At 41.6% G+C, this 20,937-nt stretch overlaps 1 protein-coding gene across 1 annotated transcript in view; it reads left to right on the forward strand.

The window, feature by feature from the left end:
* LOC108897210 (WD repeat-containing protein 7) overlaps positions 1–20,937 on the forward strand; it is an 84,174-nt gene that overhangs the window by 2,257 nt on the left and 60,980 nt on the right. Inside the window, 14 exon segments of the mRNA XM_051072757.1 lie at positions 75–249; positions 328–404; positions 532–651; positions 737–882; positions 972–1,074; positions 6,948–7,095; positions 7,756–7,871; positions 8,018–8,150; positions 8,232–8,452; positions 9,130–9,325; positions 11,420–11,634; positions 16,707–16,940; positions 17,082–17,375; positions 17,527–17,723. Coding sequence (XP_050928714.1) covers positions 75–249; positions 328–404; positions 532–651; positions 737–882; positions 972–1,074; positions 6,948–7,095; positions 7,756–7,871; positions 8,018–8,150; positions 8,232–8,452; positions 9,130–9,325; positions 11,420–11,634; positions 16,707–16,940; positions 17,082–17,375; positions 17,527–17,723 — 2,375 coding nt within the window.

Consider the following 20,937-nt stretch of genomic DNA (forward strand, 5'->3'; position numbering starts at 1 on the left):
TCAAAGTAAAAGCCCCAGGAAACAGGAAGAGGAAGCTAAAATTTGTCTCCTCTTTTCTTTCTTTTCTCCTCCAGTTCTATCAGTTCACCATCGGCACTCAGAGGGAGGGACGTCTGCTCTGTAACGGCCACTACCCAGAAATCCTCGTGGTGGACGCCACCAGCCTGGAGGTCCTGTACTCGCTGGTGTCCAAGATCTCTCCGGACTGGATCAGCTCCATGAGCATCATCCGATCCCATCGCACACAAGGTGAGAAACTCAGGTGGAGGTTTTTTTTCTGTGATTATCTCTGTGAATGTGACTTTAATTCTCTGTCTCTCTCTGTAGAGGACACGGTGGTGGCGGTGTCCGTGACGGGGATTCTGAAGGTCTGGATCATCACTGCTGAGGTCAGCAGGATGCAGGTACACCGCCGTTTGTTTGTTTAAAAGAAAACCATCGGCCTCGTGTCAGCCGTGTGTGTACTGCTTGAAAAACAAACGAAGGTCTTTACAGGATTATTTTCTTTCTCGTGTGTTTGTGTGTGTTCAGGATCTGGACCCGGTGTTTGAAGAAGAGTCCAAACCCATCTACTGTCAGGGCTGCCAGAGCATCTCCTTCTGTACCTTCACTCAGAGCAGCCTGCTGGTCGTCTGCTCCAAATACTGGAGGGTAAGAGACGTCGTCAGTCTCAATCCGACCTCACCTGAGCCGACAGGTGCATTTCTAAATGCTTCCTCTCTTTGTCGTGTGTCAGGTGTTTGACGCAGGCGACTACTCGTTGCTCTGCTCGGTGCCCAGCGACAACGACCAGGCCTGGACTGGAGGAGAGTTCATCGCCGCCGACAAAGTTATCATCTGGACCGAAGACGGCTGCAGTTACATCTACAAGCTGCCCGCCAGGTAAACCTGCTGCTCTGCTGATGGTATAAACACCACAGAAGAAGAACATATATTCACAGTGGGTTTGATTTATTGTGTGTGTTCCTCAGTTGTCTGCCTGCGAGTGAACATTTCCGCAGCGATGTCGGGAAAACCAAAGAAGGCTCGATCCCTCCGCTCGTCTACAGCATCGCCAACCGCTCGGACAAACAGGTCAGTCCTCCGTCCTTCACTCTGTCCACTCTGACGACTTACTTTTGTAACATTACCTAACACTGACAACATACGTATATATGCAGACATGACACTATTGAAAGGCTACAGTCATTTTGTTTACATGCACAAAATGTGTCGTTCCTCCTCAGCAGTTTACATGGCTGATGAAAAACCAGTAATAAACAGATGCTGTTGCAGATGATTTAGCTGTTTGAGGTTCCTGTTTCCAGAGATAAAACGATACCTGAAGCTAAACAGTGTCAACATACCGTGCAGTTTCTATCTGATCTGCTTTACCAGTGTTGCTGTAATTTAATAGGCATAAAAACACACAAAACACAAAAACTAACATGCTTTAGGCAAAAACTGTCATACTCTTTTCCTTTTTGGTGCTTAACTTAGATTTAGACTGTAATTAGTTGGTTCATTGAACCAGACTGAAAGTCATTTACCAAACCAAACCTCCAGCTTAATTAATCCACTGCTGCACTGTAATGCAATGTCTACACACTGTATGTACAGGCAGCTGTTTGTAGTTGTACTCTGGTACTGTGGTGGCAGTCTGTCTGTGTTTTGTTTGTACTGATGGAGTTTGATTTGATTTATTCTGATCAGGGCTCAATTCAGACACATGGATCAGACCTGGGGATGTTTGTATGAAAAAGTCAGACTCAGATTGTTATTATCAGTGTCTGACAACATTATGACAGGATCCCTACAGAGACTGAGCTTTTTATTACAGAGGAAGATCCTTTTAGTTTAACCAGAAACATCTCTATATATTACTACCAGACTCCATTGACAAAAATGGGAATTTTACTGAGAAGAACATGGAAGCTGCTGGAATACCACTGCCTCCATCTGTTTGTTTGTTTGTTATTTTTAACACTTCCTGCACAGGTGTGTCACATTAAAAACCTTCCAGGTGTTCAAAGGAAATAATACCTCCCATTTCTGTCAGGCTTTAACTGACAGAAACTTAACAAAGATCCAAAAAATCAAAATCAAAGTCCAGACAATTGGTGAATGAAAATAGTACTTGTGTTAAAAAATGAAATAGTGGTGAGTATGACATTACTCTTGCTCTAGAAATGTGTGTTATGCTGATATTTCCATGTGAAATTCAGTGTTTTGAATGACATGACAATTTGAGACTCGGCCATTATGTGAACATTAGAAACTTTAGATTTTTACTGACTAAAAATGATCAATAGGCTTTAGTCCTGGGTTTAATCCATGTGTGTGAACCTGACCCTTGGTGTTTTGTGTGTATTTATGATTTTATTTTGGACCTTCCGTATGTTATTACCTGTGTATTTATAATTTATTGTCTCGTAGGTATTAATTTGTCATCTGTGCCTTTTTGTTATTTTTGTTCTTCCTTTTATTATTGTTCTGTCCTCTGATGCTGCCATGCCTCCCTCCTCCCTCCTCCTCCCCCTTTCTCCTTCCTTTGGCCTCCTCGCTCCTCTCAGAAGGAAGGAGAAGGAGGTGAGGAGGAGGAGGAGGAGGAGGAGGTGGTTGTGGAGGTGATGTGCCTCCCTGCCAGCGGGTGCGACTTGGAGCTCTACACCCCAGAGCTGCTATACCACCACCAGCCTATAGAGGCGCCAGTAAGCCCCAGAAAAATGCATATTGAAAATTAAAGACAGGAAGAAGAAGGTTTTAACTTTCTTGGCTGAGCTGCAAAACCTAAAATGGTTTAGACTTGTTAACAGTTTTACTAACATTTAGTTAAAGTATGATATTTAAAAAAGTTAGTAATTGTAAACTCGAATGTTTACATGAGGTGTACACAAAATAGTTCCAGTTAGATTTTCTGCGCTATCAAATGAAAGCAAAGCAACAACAAATCGTTCCTTTTTAATATTTTTGTTAATATTTCCTGATGGGACAAGACAAAAAATAACTAAAAATGGACGTCATATAAAAGATTCACTTGGTTGTTTTTGTCGAATTAAAAAAATTAATCACACCAAGTTTTGAAATAGATAAAATTTATGGCCAGTCAATTAATTCCAGTGTAATCGCTGTTTTTAGTGAATTCACTAGAGAGTAAATCAACTTTGGTGAACTTTGACCCCCAAATCAGGGGCTTATTATCTTATTAGCTATGTTGTACCCTTAACTTTTCTTATACCTCTGCACCAGCAACAGCCGCCTGTTCTATCCCGAGTTCTTGTTAGTGGAAGGTCTTTACGACTGATTTGTCAGGAAAACTCTGAACTGTGACTTTGCAGCTCAGCCAGAAAGCGACTGCCAGATGAGAGGAGCAAACTGTGAGAACGGTAATGAAAACACTGACATCCACTCAGCGGCTCACATTCACCCTGCACTGTGGTAATAAACAGGGAGGTGGAGGCATGTCATTGTCCTGACTAATGTGGCTGAATTTTGAATGAAACAGCACAGAATGCAGAATAAGATTCATTGTTTTCCTATAAGTGAACTCAAAGGACTCTCCTGTTTTCATGTTGTTTGAATAGATCTGAATCCAAAAAACAATTTAGTTGTGATGAGAAAGAGAAAAAGAAATGGTTGCAGTTGATAAGTTTTACATTTTACCATTAGCTAACCTACCTAACGTTAGTACCTGCTGGTAAAAGCAGGAACCCCTGATATTAGCTGTGTGTTTCTTGCTATGGTCCTACATCTTGTTGTCAGTTCTTTTCTGTGCTCCTAAAAAATAGGGAAAGTAGTTAGCTATGGCCGTCTGTTTTCACCTTAGCTGGGCAAAGATAGCTAGCTAAGGGCAACTTTATTCGAAGTGTCGGAGTCAGAGTGTGAGCCGCCGAGTCGATGACGTTGAAGAGTGAACCGCCTGTTCTGTTTGCTCCACTCTGTGTTTTCCTTCCTGCCTGACTGATACAGACTGAACTCATTCTGGTTCACCTGGTTTTCATGCTCTCTTCCCACTAAAACAAATTTCCTCCTCCAAAAAAAAGCACCATCACCCTCCTCATCTGTCTTCATACTGATGAAGATGCATGCAAAGTCCCCCAAGCTGCTTTTTAACCAATAATTATTAACCTGCTGAGTCCCTGCTGAGATGATAACAAACCAAAGATTCACATAAAGAAAAGTCACCATTCATTCATATCCCCCATTTAAAAAAAAAAAATATTCGTCAATTTTTTTTGATACTCATTTTTTTTTTTTTTTTTTTTTTTTTTTTTTTTTTTTTTTTTATTTTTTTATTTTTTTTTTATATATTTAAAAAAATTATTCGTCAATTATTTGAATACCAGCTTTTATTTGAGAATTTACAGGGTAGCTTACACAATTTTGTTTTGCATTCTTGCTGTTTTATTAATTGTTACTAGAGCTGCAACAATTAGTCGATTAATTAGTAAAAGAATTATACAAAGAATTATTTTTTGCTGGTTTATGACATTTTACAGATTAATCAATTAATTTAGATTAATCAATAATGAAAACTTTTGTTAGTTGCAGGCCTATTTTTCTAGGGTCTAAAAGAAACTCATGAGCCACTTTTAACTCAGCGTTCTAGTATTTTTTTGATGAGAAATGAGGAAGATGTAACATTTGCAACATGGCTGTTATAAAGGTTTGTGAAAAAAAATACAAATGTTAGAATTTGCCTTTGAAGTATAGAATCTTTGAAAAAATTAAATCAAGATGAATGCGTGAAAACCCCGCCCACCTGCTGCCCAGAGCCAGTCAAAAAAAGAAACACAAAAATTCTGACTATGTGTTGATCTTCTCTCTCTCTCTGTCTCTCTTTGCCTTTCTAGTGCAAAACTCAACACTCTCTGATATATGCACATCTTATATCAAGATGTGGTTTGGTTTGTGTGTGTGTGTTTGAGTGATTGTGTGTTTTAAAAAAGACATTTTGGTGGCACTTTGCATACCGTCTCTGATTATCCGCAGCATTCAGATGAGCTGAACTAACTGATCGTGGCGCACACTGGACACGTCAGCCATTCCCTCCCTTCTTTACCTCTTTAAACCCAAAGGTTCACCGGCCTCCATCTTGTCCTGTCATTATCGCTGTGATGGATCATCACAACACTCCACCCGCCGGCAGCTCCTGGAAAGACCAGATTTTTAGGAAACTGGTTACTTTATCTCCTATGCATTCTGATAGGAAATTCTAGCTCTGTTCTATGGGTATGCTAATGTGTTAGCATTAGCATTAAGCAACCTGAGAGACTAGATTCACTTAGGGCTCCAAACCAGGACATTAGTCTTCAGTCTTTCGACCTGGGCAGGTGTGAAACTGTTGAGGGTTTTCAGGCTACAAGCAATCAGATTACCACAGCATGATTTTCTCCACTGCAAGCTTTAACTCACCGTCCCTGCTGAGATCCAGACTCAAACTGTTTTGTTTTTTCAAATCAGCAAGAAACTTAGGAGGGAAATCCACCCTGAAGCAGAACTGCTGAGTTGATGAACTGACATTGAAACTTTTCAGCGGTTTGGTTGGACACACCTTTAGTTGTTCTTCTCCACTGCAAAAACTTAACCTTTAACCTGATGCTTTCTTAAACTCTACTTTTTCAATTTTCACACAACAAATTACGCCATATTTGTGTCTATCTATGGTTCTGGGACTATTGTCTATAATTGCGGACATTCAGGAACCAGAGGCCCTTAGTATGACATCTCAACAAAAGCAGAACATATTGATGTCAATAGCTACATGATATGTATTATTAAGCTCCTGTAGTGAAAAAGGAACTTAATAATGCCCATTTATCAGAAATAAAGGCAAATTTTAAATTCTTTTTTTTTTTTTTTTTTTTGCAGGAATTGTATTTCAATTAAAAATCAACAAAATACTTAATATGCACACAACAAAAATTGTTCCTGAAAATTGGAAACGAGGGAACTAGTCTATTTTTGTTTGTTTATTTTCTATATTAGAGATTTGGAAGCCCTCAAAGCATTTGCTCAGCCAGATCATTAATATTGTTCTTCTCTGGTACTCATCAAAACTCATAGTCATAATCAAAGTAAGGAATATCCTACAAGCTGAGCAAAATTTACAGTTTGGGAATAGTATTCATTAGTTCTGTTTAGGGGTGGATTGTCCCTTTTTTGTGGCCAAAAAAAAAAGCTATGCTGCCCTCTTCCCATCTCCTGATCATGATGTCATGATGCCCCATGTTAAAATAGAGATTATCTGTTATAAATATTTGTTTTCTCCAGGAGAGGTCAGTTTTATCAAGATAAGACCTGTTGTCAGGTTTGGTAACCAGACAAAAATCAGCCCAGGTTTTGGTGATTCTTGACAGAACTGACCTTGTCTTTCATGGTGGAGCCCTGGTGAGTTTCCTACCTCATGTTTAAACCTGTCAGGCTCTCATGTATCCAGAGTGATAGATCTGACACGACTGTCCACGTCTATGGCTCTTGATGTTGTCCATGATTTCCTTCAGTGGACAGACGTTTTCACCTCACAGTGCTGCCTGAACCGAGCACAGGGAAACTCACCTGTTTAATAGACAGTGGTAGCCACTTGTGTAGAAGACACCTGATCTGCTTCATCAGCACTTGCGCATATTCTGATGGGCGGAGTGATCAGGACTTCTGCAGTGACTACATTCGATTTTATTTTATCTTTAGTCTTAAAGGCAGTGTCCTTTTCCTGAATGAAAACTCCTAGTAGAAATCAAACAGTATGTCAGAATCATTTCAGCTTCACATGGCCCTCTAACTTAGAGCCAATATTGCATGAAAAACTTTAATGAGTCCAAAATGTCCAGTTGTTGTTTATATAGTAAATCAAATAGTCTTTTGGGAAAAAAAATACTCAAATCGCTAAAGAGAATGACTGATTTGGGCTTCATATTTTCAGTTCTTGACAACTTCTCTTTTTTTTTTTTTTTGGCGTCATCCTCCAGCTCCTAATCTGTCCTCCTGTGACTCGGTTCTTCTTCGGCCGGCGCGAGCCCTTCCACAAGCTGCTGATCCAGGGAGATTCAGCAGGCCGACTGTCCCTGTGGAGCATCCCAGATACCTCACCTCTGCAGCCGCTGTCGACCGCTGCCGGTAAGGACGCCTCGACTCAGACTGTTGGGTTAAAGAATTGTAAAAACATACAGCCTGCTCTTGATAGTTAAATAAAAATATCCTTATTTGTTAAAAAAGTTCAAAAGAGCAAGTAGAACACTGACAAAAAAAAACTGCCTGTCCTTTGTATTCCTTTTTAATTATCTTGAAAACTTGAGGGTTAAATAAACTAACTAAATTTCCCTTTAAAAGTATACAAAAAAGAGATAATATAAACATCACACACCAATATAATTTCAATATAAAAAGAAGGGAACAAAGTTTTTGTTTAGCAATTCATTGACATCAGTCTCTGAAGAAGGTAGAGAAATATATTCCTTGAGACAGAGGTGGTGTAACATAAAGTCAGAGTGCCATCTAGTGGCCAATATTTATAATGACAATGATGGCAGATGTGACAATAAATACAAGAAACTTTATTGTCATTGTACAGCTGTGTAAGACAACAATGCAACAAAATTACGACGGCACTCCCTGAGTTTAAAACAATACGATTACTGTACAATACAATATGATTCCCTTAACTATAATGCTTCAGTTTAATTAAAGTCCTTATTTAAGACTTTATTTAGGCTGATGTCTGTCCAAACAGTTCACTTACCTCTCTCTGGTGTTGGTCGTATCTTCCTCGCTCTGCAGAGCTCCAGGTGTCGTCCACCATCAGTCTCCAGGAGGCGTTTGATAAGTTGACCCCTGTGTCTGCCGGGATCATCGACCAGCTCAGCGTCCTGCCCGGCAAAGACGAACCCATCAAGGTCTGAAACCAAACAACGCAACATTCAACGTTTTTAGTCCTGCATTTATGATTTCACGGGTTCAAAACTTCAAGTTTAGGTAATGCTAACTATTCAAAATGGCCGCCGTGTGACTAAAACATTTTGGTGTGTGTTTTGTTCCTCAGGTAACAGCCAGCGTATACATCCCCTCTCAAGGTCGGCTGGTGTGCGGGAGAGAAGACGGCAGCATCATCCTGGTTCCTGCCACTCAGACCGCCATCGTTCAGCTCCTGCAGGGGGAGCACATGCTCCGCCGAGGTGGGTCACCCTGCAGTCCTTTTCAACCCATCATCCCTCCCCAGTTTCTGTCTCTAAGCGTTGTTACCATCCGTCCTGCAGGCTGGCCACCCCATCGTACCTTACGAGGTCACCGGAACAAGGTGACGTGCGTCCTGTACCCGTACCAGATCTCACCCCGCTACGACCAGCGCTCGCTGGTGTCCGGAGGAGTGGACTTCTCTGTCATCGTCTGGGACATTTTCACTGGAGAGATGAAACACATCTTCTGTGTCCACGGAGGAGAGATCACCCAGCTCATCATCCCACCAGAAAACTGCAGCGTAAGACCTCTGACACTTTTGTTTTTCTTTCTCTTGTCACAGACAAGCAATGCCACACTCTCTTTAAAGTTTCTTCTCTCCTTTTCATCTTCTCTTTTTTCAATCTTGTGTTTGTTTTTCTTTGCCTCAGTCTGTTGTCTGTTGCGTTTGTTTGTGTTGGACATACTGAAAAGCTGCTGCTGACATTAAATTTAAATGTTATGGAGTTGCTGTCATTGTCGTTACTGTGGAAATAACTTTAATGACATTGCATTGTGGTCAAATGTTGACAATAGTTGCTCCTCAAACCAAATGAAAACACTGAGAGGTCTCACAGACTTTGTGTTGTTTAAATGACATTAAGATCAAATGATCAGAGCTTTGTTGTTGCCACGGAAATAAGCTTAATGCCATCGTCGTGTTGGAGCACATGCTTTAATGAAGACTTTTGGAAAATCAATGAAACCATGAATAAAGTCTAAAGTTTGGTGCACTTAAGTGCTAGAGTTGACGGCAACTGGACTTCTTTTAGGTTTCTTGAGGATGTTTGTCTTCTCATCCGAAACGCTTCAGCAATTCTAGAGGCTGGTTGGGGAGTCCCAGGTTTTTCAAGTAGATTCAAAGCTAGATCCAGATTTGCTAAAATGCTATTCAACCATAACAACCGTATTTTTAACCTGCTTGTGTTTCCTCTCCAGACTCGGGTGCAGCACTGCGTCTGCTCGGTGGCCAGCGACCACTCCGTTGGTCTGCTCAGTCTCCGGGAGAGGAAGTGCATCATGCTGGCGTCGCGACACCTCTTCCCCATCCAGGTTATTAAGTGGCGTCCGGCAGACGACTACCTGGTGGTGGGATGCTCTGACGGCTCTGTCTACGTCTGGCAGATGGACACAGGTGAGAAATTGGTGACCAGGGCTTGTGTTACTGTAATATATGCAAGGAATTTTACATATTTCCCTCTTTTGCACAAAAATATGTCTAACTATTCTGTGTTTTATCATTTTATCACAAGAAATTTTGACATTTGATAAAAAGAAAAACCTCAAGAATCACACATGAAATCAGTTTGATGAGCAAAAGTACTATGTTAATGTTATTGTTAGCCGTGCTTATACCCTAGCTATAGGGATGGCATTGTCAGTCTGTAGATTACTGTGGTCTGGAGTGAATATCTCAACCAATTATTGGGTTAGTTGTGACTTTTTGCACCAATATTCATGGTTCCCAGAGGATGAATCTTAATAACCTTTCTTTGGTGCCAGAGCAGGTCAGCAAGTTTTAATTTTTTCTGTACTTTCTGTACTAAAGACATTCTCATCAGCCTCAGCTGTACTTTGTGGTCAGTGCTAATTAGCAAATGTTAGCATGCTAACTCACTAAGCTAAAATCGTAAATGTGGTAAACCTCATAAATATCAGCATATTAACATTCTTGGTGTGCGCGTGTTAGCATGCTGACGTTAGCATTCAGCTCTGCAGTGCCTGAGTAAGCTACAACGTTAGCATGTCTGTAAGGTGCTACGCTAAGATGGATTAACTGCTACAGAGAGTTCCAGCACATAACACCTCCTAAAACAACAAATAAGCAAAAATGCAGTGTGGCAGGTTAAGGCATTTTTTAAATCAAAAAAGAAACACCTAGCTTGGTTTTGTCCAGGCTGACTGGCTAGGCTAACCACATCCTGACACACAAACATATTGATCTGCTCAGAAAGTGAATTAGTTGAACTGTTCCTTTAAACCTGATCTGTGTCTTTACTCCTGTGCGCCCTCTACCCTCTGTTTAGCTCTAACCCTGACAAAATAATCTGCAGTAAACATGCATGTGGCGCAGCACAGAGGCAACATTAGCTTGAATGATGACTAGCCAGTGGAAAAGATCAGGTGTGTGTCTGTGTGCATGAAGTGTGTGTGTGCGACCTGAATGAGCTGCAGTGCTGGGAGATTGCAGGGTAGCTAAGTGTGAAATTAAGGAAGGTGTGTGTGAAGTCAGGCGTTGGACATGTAATAGGGCCATGGCTTGCAGGCCCTTCGTCAATGCACACACACACACACACACACAGGTATAATGGTGCCACTTCTCCTCTCACTCAATACCAGAGCCAATATTGATGTCAGCTCTGTCTGCAGCTAATGATGTCTCTCTAAACCTTTTCTCTCGGTGCAGTCAACTCTGTCTGCGACCTGAGTCATATTCAAGAGACAATAGATGATGATACAGAGACAAACTGAGCGGGAGAGAGCGTTTGGAAGATTGGGATGAAAAGAAGGAGAGTGCAGGAATGAGACGAGAACGATAAGGACAGAAAGTGTAGGACAGGAATGAAGAGAGAGACAGAGGCTGAAATAAAGCCAAGTCTGCTTACACTATGTGGACACTTGACATTTATACCCATACATCCATCCATTAGCTATACCGCTGCCATAACCGGCTGGAGCAATCCCAGCTGACACTGGGTTGGATTTATACCACACGTGTGAACAGAACTTTAGACATTTTATGGTTAAATATGTATGTTGCTATCCCTCTGCTAAGAGTGAAAAATAATAGGACTACATAGCTAACAGCTAATGCGTCACCAAGATGAGCAGAAGCTAACCATAGCTAGCTGTTTCCAAACCACACAGTTAACTTATCGAACACATCGATTACATAATTGATGGCCACAGACAGTTGGTGTTTTAGGCGTGACAAAAGTCAAAGTGTTTATCATTAAATGCTCATTAAAGCTCCTCTAGCTGCCTCTCCAACAAGAGTACAAGGACTTTTAAAAGACTGAATAAACAATAAAACACAGAAAAGCCCTGGCTTCACTGAGGCTTGATCTCAGAACCTTCTTTCTGTGAGACAACAGTGCTAACCACTGCACCACCATAACTAAAATGTTAAACAGTAGTTGTTTATATCACAATCTAGATCAAAGAACCAGTCCTTCGTCATTACTCAGCGTGAAGTAAGACAGTTTGTTTCCTTGTTTGTGTTTTCCAGGAGCCCTGGATCGCTGTGTGATGGGCATAACGGCGGTGGAGATCCTGAATGCCTGTGACGAGCTGGCCCCGGCCACCGTGGACGCTCTGAGCCACTCAGCGGTGAACCTGAAGCAGGCGATGACGCGCCGCAGCCTGGCAGCACTGAAGAACATGGCCCAGCACAAACTGCAGACGCTCGCCACCAACCTGCTCGCCGCTGACAACGCTGACAAGGTACAGATGCTTTCAGCACAGTTTTGAATTCCTTTGACTGTTCTCCTCAACAACCTCCTCGTCTTTTGAACCTCAGTTTGTCCGTCAAGGCGTCTTCTTCTCTGAGCCCGTCACTCGAGTTTCTGTTAACATTTTCTGTCATTGTTTTCTCTTTGATCTCGCTCCCACTCCCACTGTGCACAGGCTGCAGTCGCCCAAACATCAGCACACGTGCTGCTGCTAGCAGCTACTCCATCACTCTGCACTGTGTGGGTCAACCTAACCTGATGATGGTGAAACTCCATCATTAGCTTTTCATGTTGTCTGTCAAACATGGATGGAATGAGTTCAGTTGATGTCGTATCAATCACATCTTATATTTCGTGATAATTAACCTGAACACCACCGTCAAAGGCGGAATGAAACACCTGTGGTCCTGAGGGTTGGTTTGTTGAACAAAACGTAGACGTAGTGCAATTTTCTCTTTTTCTTTTTTAGTCTGACATCTTAAGTTACAAGTTAAGATGTCACCTCCTCATCCTCTTCCTCATTTCTTGCCTTTTTCTTTCTTTTTTGTCCCATCTGTGAAGAAACTATCACACACACTGATACACAACCTCACACAGACACACACAGAGACTGGTCATGTCGGTCAGATAGCTGGCCGAAGTCACAGCCCAATTAAAACACTGCTGGAGACGAACCAAAGGTCAACACTGCAGCCACTGTGTGTCTGTTTGTGAGAGACCACTGGTGTCTCCCAGGGAAGCGTGAACTATCTTAAATGTCAAAAAAAAGAAAAAAAAAGCTGTATTTCTTCTCTCTGAGCCGCTCAAATTTAAAGAGATGTGAGTCACGGCTGCAGAATGGACTTAAGCTCCTTTCACGCTGGACAAAAACCCCACTAATATCAGGCTTTTCTCGCCCAGTCTCGCCCTCTCATCAACCGTCTTTCCAGTCAGTGGAGTAGACCAAATCCGAGCTAAAAGCAAAGTGAAATATTGGACGTGAATTTATTTTGTTGACACAAACATGACTCCAGTGGGATGATGGTTATGCACATTAGGACTGTAATGATACATCAATACATAGCATTGATCCAAAATGAAAACATTGATCAGACATCGTACATGTTGTATCGTCCCTCGCCAGTTTATTTAGAAATTGCCCTGGTACGTTTGTTTCTCACCTCCATGGTGAGCAGACAGAAAAAAGTCAGTGAAGATATTTTCTATCCTCTGGAGAATAAATCAGGAACAATTCTGGATTTTGGAGAAAAGACTGGCTGCATGCTGTGTGTAAGCTATGCTATTTCAAGATAAAATACTCAGCTAACACTTATATTTAATATATTTTAGATCAATCGTTGGCTCCTGAATTAAATCGTAACGTAGCAAACTAATCAACACAAGCTCCACTCGGCTGTTCAGGACCTTTCTGTTGTGTCACTAATCTTGAGGACGACTAATTTTGCTCTTTGGTCCATTAAGACGATTGAACTGTATTTATTAATTTCAGCCAAAGTTCTAACAGGAAATCAGATTACTGCACAAACAGCAGTTTTCTTCTCGTGTTGATGTTGACTTCTCAGAGACTCAGATGATCTGATCTGTCCTGACGGAGTAAACCCTGCCCACCTGGGCCTCCCGGCTCAGAAAACAAACGCTATGAATAATTTAGTGTTTGAACAGCGTTTAGTTCAGCTGGTACAGTTTGACTTTTACAGTTTCACTTGGAATCCATTTAGCTCAGCATCCCCTCTCTCTGTTTAGTTCACCCTTTTCTTTCCTTCCACCTGATAACCTTTGTGTTGTTTCTTTTCTCCCCTCTTTGTGTGTTGGATTTATTGTCGGTGTCTCCCGGGTTTTTCCTGCCATAACTGCCCATAATCACAGCTCTTTTCTGAAAAGGCCAACACACAACAGCTGCAATCTTTTCCCCTTGTTCCATCAGAAATACATCACTGTTGTTCCCCCTCCTCCGCCTCCCACCGCCGTGTCATTTCTCTCTCATATCTACTCAAATTATGGGTCAAAACCACCCACAATCCCCGGTGTGCGTGAGTGTGTGTTACCTCCCCTGCTGGGCGTAATGACAGATAATGACCATGAAATGTCAGACTGTCAACCCAAACGTTACACCCAGCCAGCTGCAGGTGTATGCGTGTGTTTACAGTCGATGTTTTGTTTGCTGTTCAGATTTCAGTTTGTGTGTGAGGAGGAGGTCGATGTATGACTTTGAGTTTGTCCTCTGGCAGTTTTGCTGAACCTGCTGATCTGTGGATTTGTTTGTGTCACGAAGGAAAAAAAAAACAAAAAACTACAGCTGAAACTCTTCTGTTGATCAACAGAAAATGAATCAAACATAATTTTGTTTTTAGGATGGTCCAGAAAAACATTTTATATTAAAAAATGCCATTTTAGTCTCTCTAGAATTGATTCCTGAGAAACTGGACCAGTCATGTTTGACTTATTTACTCAAATTTACGTTTCAGATTTCTTTTTGAGGCTCAGAGTTTCTCGTACCTGTTCCTCAGATGGTGCATGACGAAAAGGTGAACTCAACTTTTATAACTCAACCGTCTGGATCTTAAAGTCCGACAAACTCCTCGTATTCTGGAGCCACTCTGCTCCCTCAGATCCATAACAGATCTGAGATAACAGATTAGGCAGTGTGTCATATTGTTTTTCTTTTCTGTCGACAGAGACGTTTCATCACCATCCACAAATTTTACCTTTTTCCACTGATGGTTACGCACCCTTCCTCTATATTTCTATACATTTTTAAAAGCTGGGAAGCTTCTCTAGCCACAGATTCTCTTTTTGCTTTTTTAATTAGATTTACTCATATTTTAGGTATTGATTCCTACCTTCTTATGCATGATTTCAGTTATTTATGCAGCCGTCTACAGGGTTAAATTCAAACAAATAGATGCAGAGAGATTTTTCTGTTTGTATCTGTTGTGTAATAATTGGATATGCTGTGTGTGCATGCATGTGTGTATGACTTAGTGGGATCTGTAGATGTGTGTGTGTGTGTGTTTGTGTGTCAGTTGGACTCCAGTGTTGTTTGCCAGAAGGGCCCTGCAGGACAATGACCTTTAGACCTACTGCCCACGAGCTATAGGATACTGTCTGTGTGTGTGTGTGTGTGTGTGTGTGTGAGAGAGAGATAAGAAATTGAATTGATGTGTCAACCCCCTCAAATCATTGTTTATCATTGTGTGTGTAATGCCGCTGTTTACCTGCAGATGGCAGTGTTGATCCATCAAAAAACACACACCAGCATACACACACTGACACACAATAAAACCTGGAGCTGAGGCATAAATGTTGTAATTTAGTCACTTAAACATCCTTGTATCTCCCAGACATCAAGGCATAAGTTCACAGGTATCCTGCATGTTTAAAGGAGACACGTCAGCTTTCATTAACTGTATTTATCATGGTAGAGACACACGGCTGAATAAATTAATAAATAAACACTGTGTAGGAGGCAAACCGACAATGTGACAGCAGCATCGAGTGACTCAAGACCACATGTATTTAGACGTGTGTTTTCCAGCTGCAGGTGTTTTATGTTCATCAGTGAACAATCTCTCAGGAGCCTCCATGGTTGATTATTGTCCCTCTTTCTCTGGTGTCTCTAACACTGTTACATCCAGTTCAATTTGATATGAGCTTTATTGGCATGAAAGGTTTAAAAACAGTGAACCAGAAAGTGCAACACAGAGAAATATTGGTGATTTAAATAACAGTAACAGCGCAAATATGGACAAAACACCCAAATCAATCTAGTATTTCCAGATATACAGAAACAAACATTAGGACAACATCATGTGTCTTTCAAATTCAAGTTTTCTCTCTGGTTTTGACTTATCTTCAGTTCCCCCCTTTTCCACCCAGTTCGAGGACCTGGTTTGTACCTGGTGTCTGATCTTGAACCAGTTCTCCCAACTCTCAGCCACGAAAACTGGTTTTCTGGGATTATTGTGACCAATAAGATCAAGTAAACCTTTCTGAACGCCATTTTTTTTTTAAAATTGGAAATGCTCTAAATGAACACGAAAGTGTTTGGATGCTGGTGGATGCTCACAACACCAGGAGCAAGACTTGTAAAGAGATGATGTAGCTCACCATTCCCTGTGAAAAACCTGTGAAGCACCACTCCAGAATTCACTGGTTTGCATTGGTGGAACGGGGCTCAGTGCGAACCTAGCGACTGTTCAACCAAAGTAATTTTTTATTAGAATAAAATACAAAATATTCTTTGTTCCAGAAGAATATTCTGAACATATTCCATATTCCGATGTGAATATCTGCTTTATTTTTATTGTCGTCCACCATTGAAAACTGAATATATCTTTGAGTTCTAGACAAAACATTCGTCAACCAGTGAAGCTAGAACTCTCCTTTTTTATATAAGAATGAGATATACAGATATACATAAACCAACATACAAACAGAACAAACTTTCTTTATTCTCTCACTTCATTCTTCCCCTCATCCCTCCCCCGTCTCAGACTCTAACGGGATCACCGTCGTCTGATTGCAGCCATCAGGTCATTAATATGTAAACAAACCACACTGTTCTACATACAGCTCCACACAGGTGTAACTGCTAATGCAATTAAAATCGAGCGGGCTGTTAGTATTGGTGGCAATTACAGCTGATGGTGTGTGTGTCTGTTGTGTATCTGTCTGAAGGATAGTTTGTCTTTAAAGGAATGATTGAGTTAAATCATTACTTTCGATGCTGTTCTTTGTTCTCTAGAGAAATGTGTTTGCTCAATGTGCAGCTTGGATTTTTGATAAAGATCCATTGAAAGCTTCGCTAATCAATATTTTTTATATTACAAGATTGACTGGTGATTCAACACATGTAGGTTTTAGGTCCTGGTGACCATTTAAATAGAAGCCTGGTCTGTTAGCCTGAAGCTAAAGGGCATTGCCAAGATGGCTGCCAAGGAATTTGGTGTTGTGCTACTTTAACCTTGTGCTGCCTTATATGCAGGGAGATCAGTCATGGTTTGTGCTATGTAATTTGTGAAAAAAGCCATTAAGTCTCAGTTTTCTTTTCTGTCGTTCATTCAGGGCAACCTGCCAAAATACTCCCACAATGCCCTGGTGGTCCAGGCGATGAAGACCAACCTGACGGACCCTGACATGCACGTGCTGTTCTTTGACGTGGAGGCGGTGATCATCCAGCTCCTGACGGAGGAAGCCCAGAGACCGAACCCCACGCTGGTGTCTCCAGAGACGCTGCAGAAGAGCCAAGCCGGGGCTGACAAAGGGGGGTCCTTCCTGGCCAACAAGATCTTCAAACAGGTCAGCAAAAACAAACAGGAAAGGGGGCGAGGGTAGTCCTAAATAATTGATATTAGCTTGTTTCAAACTGGCTGATTTCCAAGATTATTTCATTCATTTAATTTCAGTATTTTTATTAAAACTGTCTCCTGTCCAAACCAGGTGAAAGAGACGATGAAGGAGACCATAAAGGAGCACCTACTGGACGAAGACGAGGAAGAGGAGGAGGAGATGAGGAGGCGCGAGGAGAAGTCCAAGTCTTTGAGTCTGCTGGAGTACAACCTGACGATGGACACGGCCAAACTCTTCATGTCCTGCCTGCATGCCTGGGGCCTCAACGAACAGCTGGATGGCATCTGTCTGGAGCGACTGGGCATGCTCAGACCGCACTGCCCCATCTCCTTCGGCCTGATCTCCAGAGGAGGTCACATGTCCCTCATGCTGCCCACCTTTAAGGTACCTGTCTGTTTACTGTCTGCTTATTAAGTCTGACGTCATGACTTACAAAAATACAGTTTCTGGGTCCAAATCCGCAGAGACCCAGCAAAGTTGGACCTGGAAATAATATTTTTGTTGAATGTGAACTAAGTTAAATTAATTTTTCTAGGAGTCCTTGCTGTCTAAGTTGTCCCTGGCAACGGGTCGGAAGCTGACTCTGTCAGACATCGTAGGGAAAGGGACGTACGGAGTATCGAGGGCCGTCACCACCCAGCACCTCCTGTCCGTCATCTCACTGGCCAACACTCTGATGGGCATGACCAACGCCACCTTCGTCGGGGAGCACATGAAGAAAGCTCCGGCCAGGTAACAAACTAGCACACATGAACGGATGTCCAACATTTAAATATGCTTTTCTATCTTTTTTGAAAGATAATATGGTAGTTTTATTTCGATGAAGTTATTGAAGACCAAACCATGACTCCAGTGGGTGTGAATGTGGACGTAGGAAATGGTTTGCTAATGAGCTACTACCCACAACAACTTTAAAAAGCGATAACAAAAAGTTCGTGCCTTTAAACTTGTGGGCCTCACACTACCCTGATTTAATCAAAGTCTTGCTTCTGAACCACAGATCTGCCAGTCATTTCAACTGTTTAATCTAATCTAAGAGAATCTTAAAAACAAACAAAAAATCTAGATTCACCAGGCAGAAACACACACTTCTGATCCATCATCAGTGATTCCACCTGAAAAACAAAATAATAACCCAAACAAGCTGCAGCAGAAACTGAATTCATAGCACAGAAACATGGACTCTGTTCACATACACAATGATATCAGCAGCAGCTCAAGTTCAACTCCTGTCAAATCCTGCGTGTGTGTGTGTGTGTGTGTGTGAAGCTGATTGTTTAGTCTGTCTGAGCTCTCATTGTGCTGTGAAAGATTTAACACGGAGGTCGAGGTCCTGCTGCTGTAACACCAACACAACATTTCATCATTTCGTCAACCCTGCACAGAATAACCCTGCAGGGATGGCAGGCGAGTGAGAGGGAGGGGAGGATGGAGGGAGAGAGGAGAGAGAGTCTCCTGTGAATTTTATTTCACCTGTTTTCTGTCTATAAGTTAGTTCTCTTTGTGGTTAATCATCTTTATTAAATGGACGATAAAAAAAATGTAATAACTGGCTCTACTTTGGCCTCCGTACAGGTCCAACCTTTCAGTGTTCTCAAGTTAATTTTACACCTTACACATCCCATAAAGTCAAGGTGAAACAGGTTTCGGTAGAAATTCAGTTCCTCAGTGGAGTCTTGTCTTACATTGGTGATTAATAAGAGTTGTGTTTTTAAGAGTCAGATACGGTTAAAAAGATGCTTAACCCAAACGTTATCTTGTCAAAATGCAAATACCGCTCCACTGTTTTTGAGTCCAAGTCATGTCTCAAGTCTGAAAGCAAATACACTTCACATCTCAAGTCAGTTGAGACAAGTCTAAGTAAAATTTCAGGTCTTGTCAAAGACCAGTTCTGAAGTGATGTCACGGCCGACAAATTTCCAGCATTAATGCCAGGAAAGACGAACGGACCTTGTAGTGTGGCATAATTGAAGAACACTGATGTGGCACCTGTGATACCCCGCCAAAAAGTTTAGCACGTCAGAATTTTTTTGTATTTTACTGCCTCATGTGACGTCTCCTGTGTTTACAATTTTTGACCGTCCTCCTTGACGAAATGGAAGGACATGAACGATGACTGATCAAGGTCAAACTTGCAGTGTTGCCAGTTGGTCAAGTCGACCGAGAGACTAGTCCAAGGCAAGTTTGAAAGCAGGTCCATGTTATGTCTCAAGTCTTCAAGATCAAGTCCAATTCAGGTCTCAAGGCATCTGAGACAAGCTCAAGTCAAGTCTTAAGTTTTAGAGAAGTCTCGGATTAAGTCCTTGAGGGCAAGGCTATTTCAAGTCTTGCATCTTTATAATCAAAATACAAGTCATTTTCAGGTCTTTCAGGCCTGTTTGCTGACCATTGCTGCTTTAACTCCAGACAACCAGTTTAGACCTCTGTTAACCACGCAAAACAAACATTGAAACCACCACTGTGTCTGTCCTGGGTGGAATGTTTCATCTCATGCTGCTGTGCCATTGATTTGCGGAGAAACAAAATTAAGTGCTGCAACTTAATTAAAACATGAAGCAAACAGAGCAGAATATGGCAGAAACAAAGAGCACTGCAGCAGAGGACACCACACAGCCTGAAGTTTTCAAAGCTGTCCATTACTTTCTTGGAAACAAAGAACTCTTCTTCTGTGGTGTGTCCGGATCAGAGCAGCTACAGATGGAAGCTGAAGACTCCTTTATTATCTTCTCTCTCTAGCCGTCTTCACCTCAGCACTCCAAACCAGTGACTGTGAATATTTGAAGGTGTTTGGGTTTTTGGCTTTTTCATGTTCCCTCTCTTACATTTATGACAGTGGAAAAAAAAAAGCTTCCTCCCTTCGTGCTACAGAGTTTGAAAAGAAGTGCTCCTGAACTTTTAGTGTTTTAGTATTTCATCACAACAACACTTCCTCCAACAAACTCCGGCTGAGGGCTTGAGCTCGCACGAGGGACGAGACCTGGAGGTCCTTTACGTTTTCCTTGCTCTTGTTTTTGTTTCCAAACCTCAATCTTTAAAAAAGCTTCTTTCCCATGAGCACACCCACATTGAGTTACTTAAAAACTATATCTTTACTTGCGGTTTCACTGAGATTTAGCCGTTTTCCTATCGTCCAGTTTCATGGACAAGGTGGTGTCTGGCACCGGGACATTGGTGGCGGATCCTTTGGTTCCCATAGGTTATCCATGGATCTGGCTTGTTCCACAGATGCTTGATCTGATTGGGATCTGGAGATTAGATCAACACCTTGGGCTTTTTGTTGTGTTTGTCAAGACGTTTCTGAGCAGGCTTGGTGGCGTAGTGAGTTTGTTTTCCTGCTGTTGCCATGGGCGGTGTACTTGGTCTACAGCAATGTTTAGTGGGTGGTTTGTGTCAAAATAACATCCAGATGAATGAAGGAACCAAGGTTTCCCAGCAGAACATTGCATTGTAATGAATTCATTAGTCTTTATATTTGACTCTTTATGTGTTGAATGTATGTTTTAATACTGAAAAAGCAATAAAGTTTAATTTAATTGAAAAAAAGATAGGACAGGAGGACACCCGTAATCTACACACATCCATATGGATTGATTTTCACTTTCCAATAAATACATACACCACCTGTCAGCGCTCCAGTTTAATTCAATAAGTTTCTTGTAGAGAGAGAAAAAAAAATGTATTTGCAGCTTTTTACCATTTTAACTCTGAATTTCCACTCACACCTGAGGCACATTCAAGTGCAGGATTGAATGAAGTTTTACTAAAATGGATGGATTTAGATTTTATTTAGATAATACCCACAAAACCCCATTTTCCAGCCAGCGTGCACACATTACACATGCAGATACAAAAAGCAGCAGCAGTCAGATAAAATCGTGAGCTGCATCGACGAGCCACATACTGAATTTATTTAGCCTGATAAAGTTTGATATAACATGTGATTCAC

Source organism: Lates calcarifer, linkage group LG9 (genome assembly GCF_001640805.2).
Source record: "Lates calcarifer isolate ASB-BC8 linkage group LG9, TLL_Latcal_v3, whole genome shotgun sequence".
NCBI classification, from domain to species: Eukaryota; Metazoa; Chordata; class Actinopteri; family Centropomidae; genus Lates; species Lates calcarifer.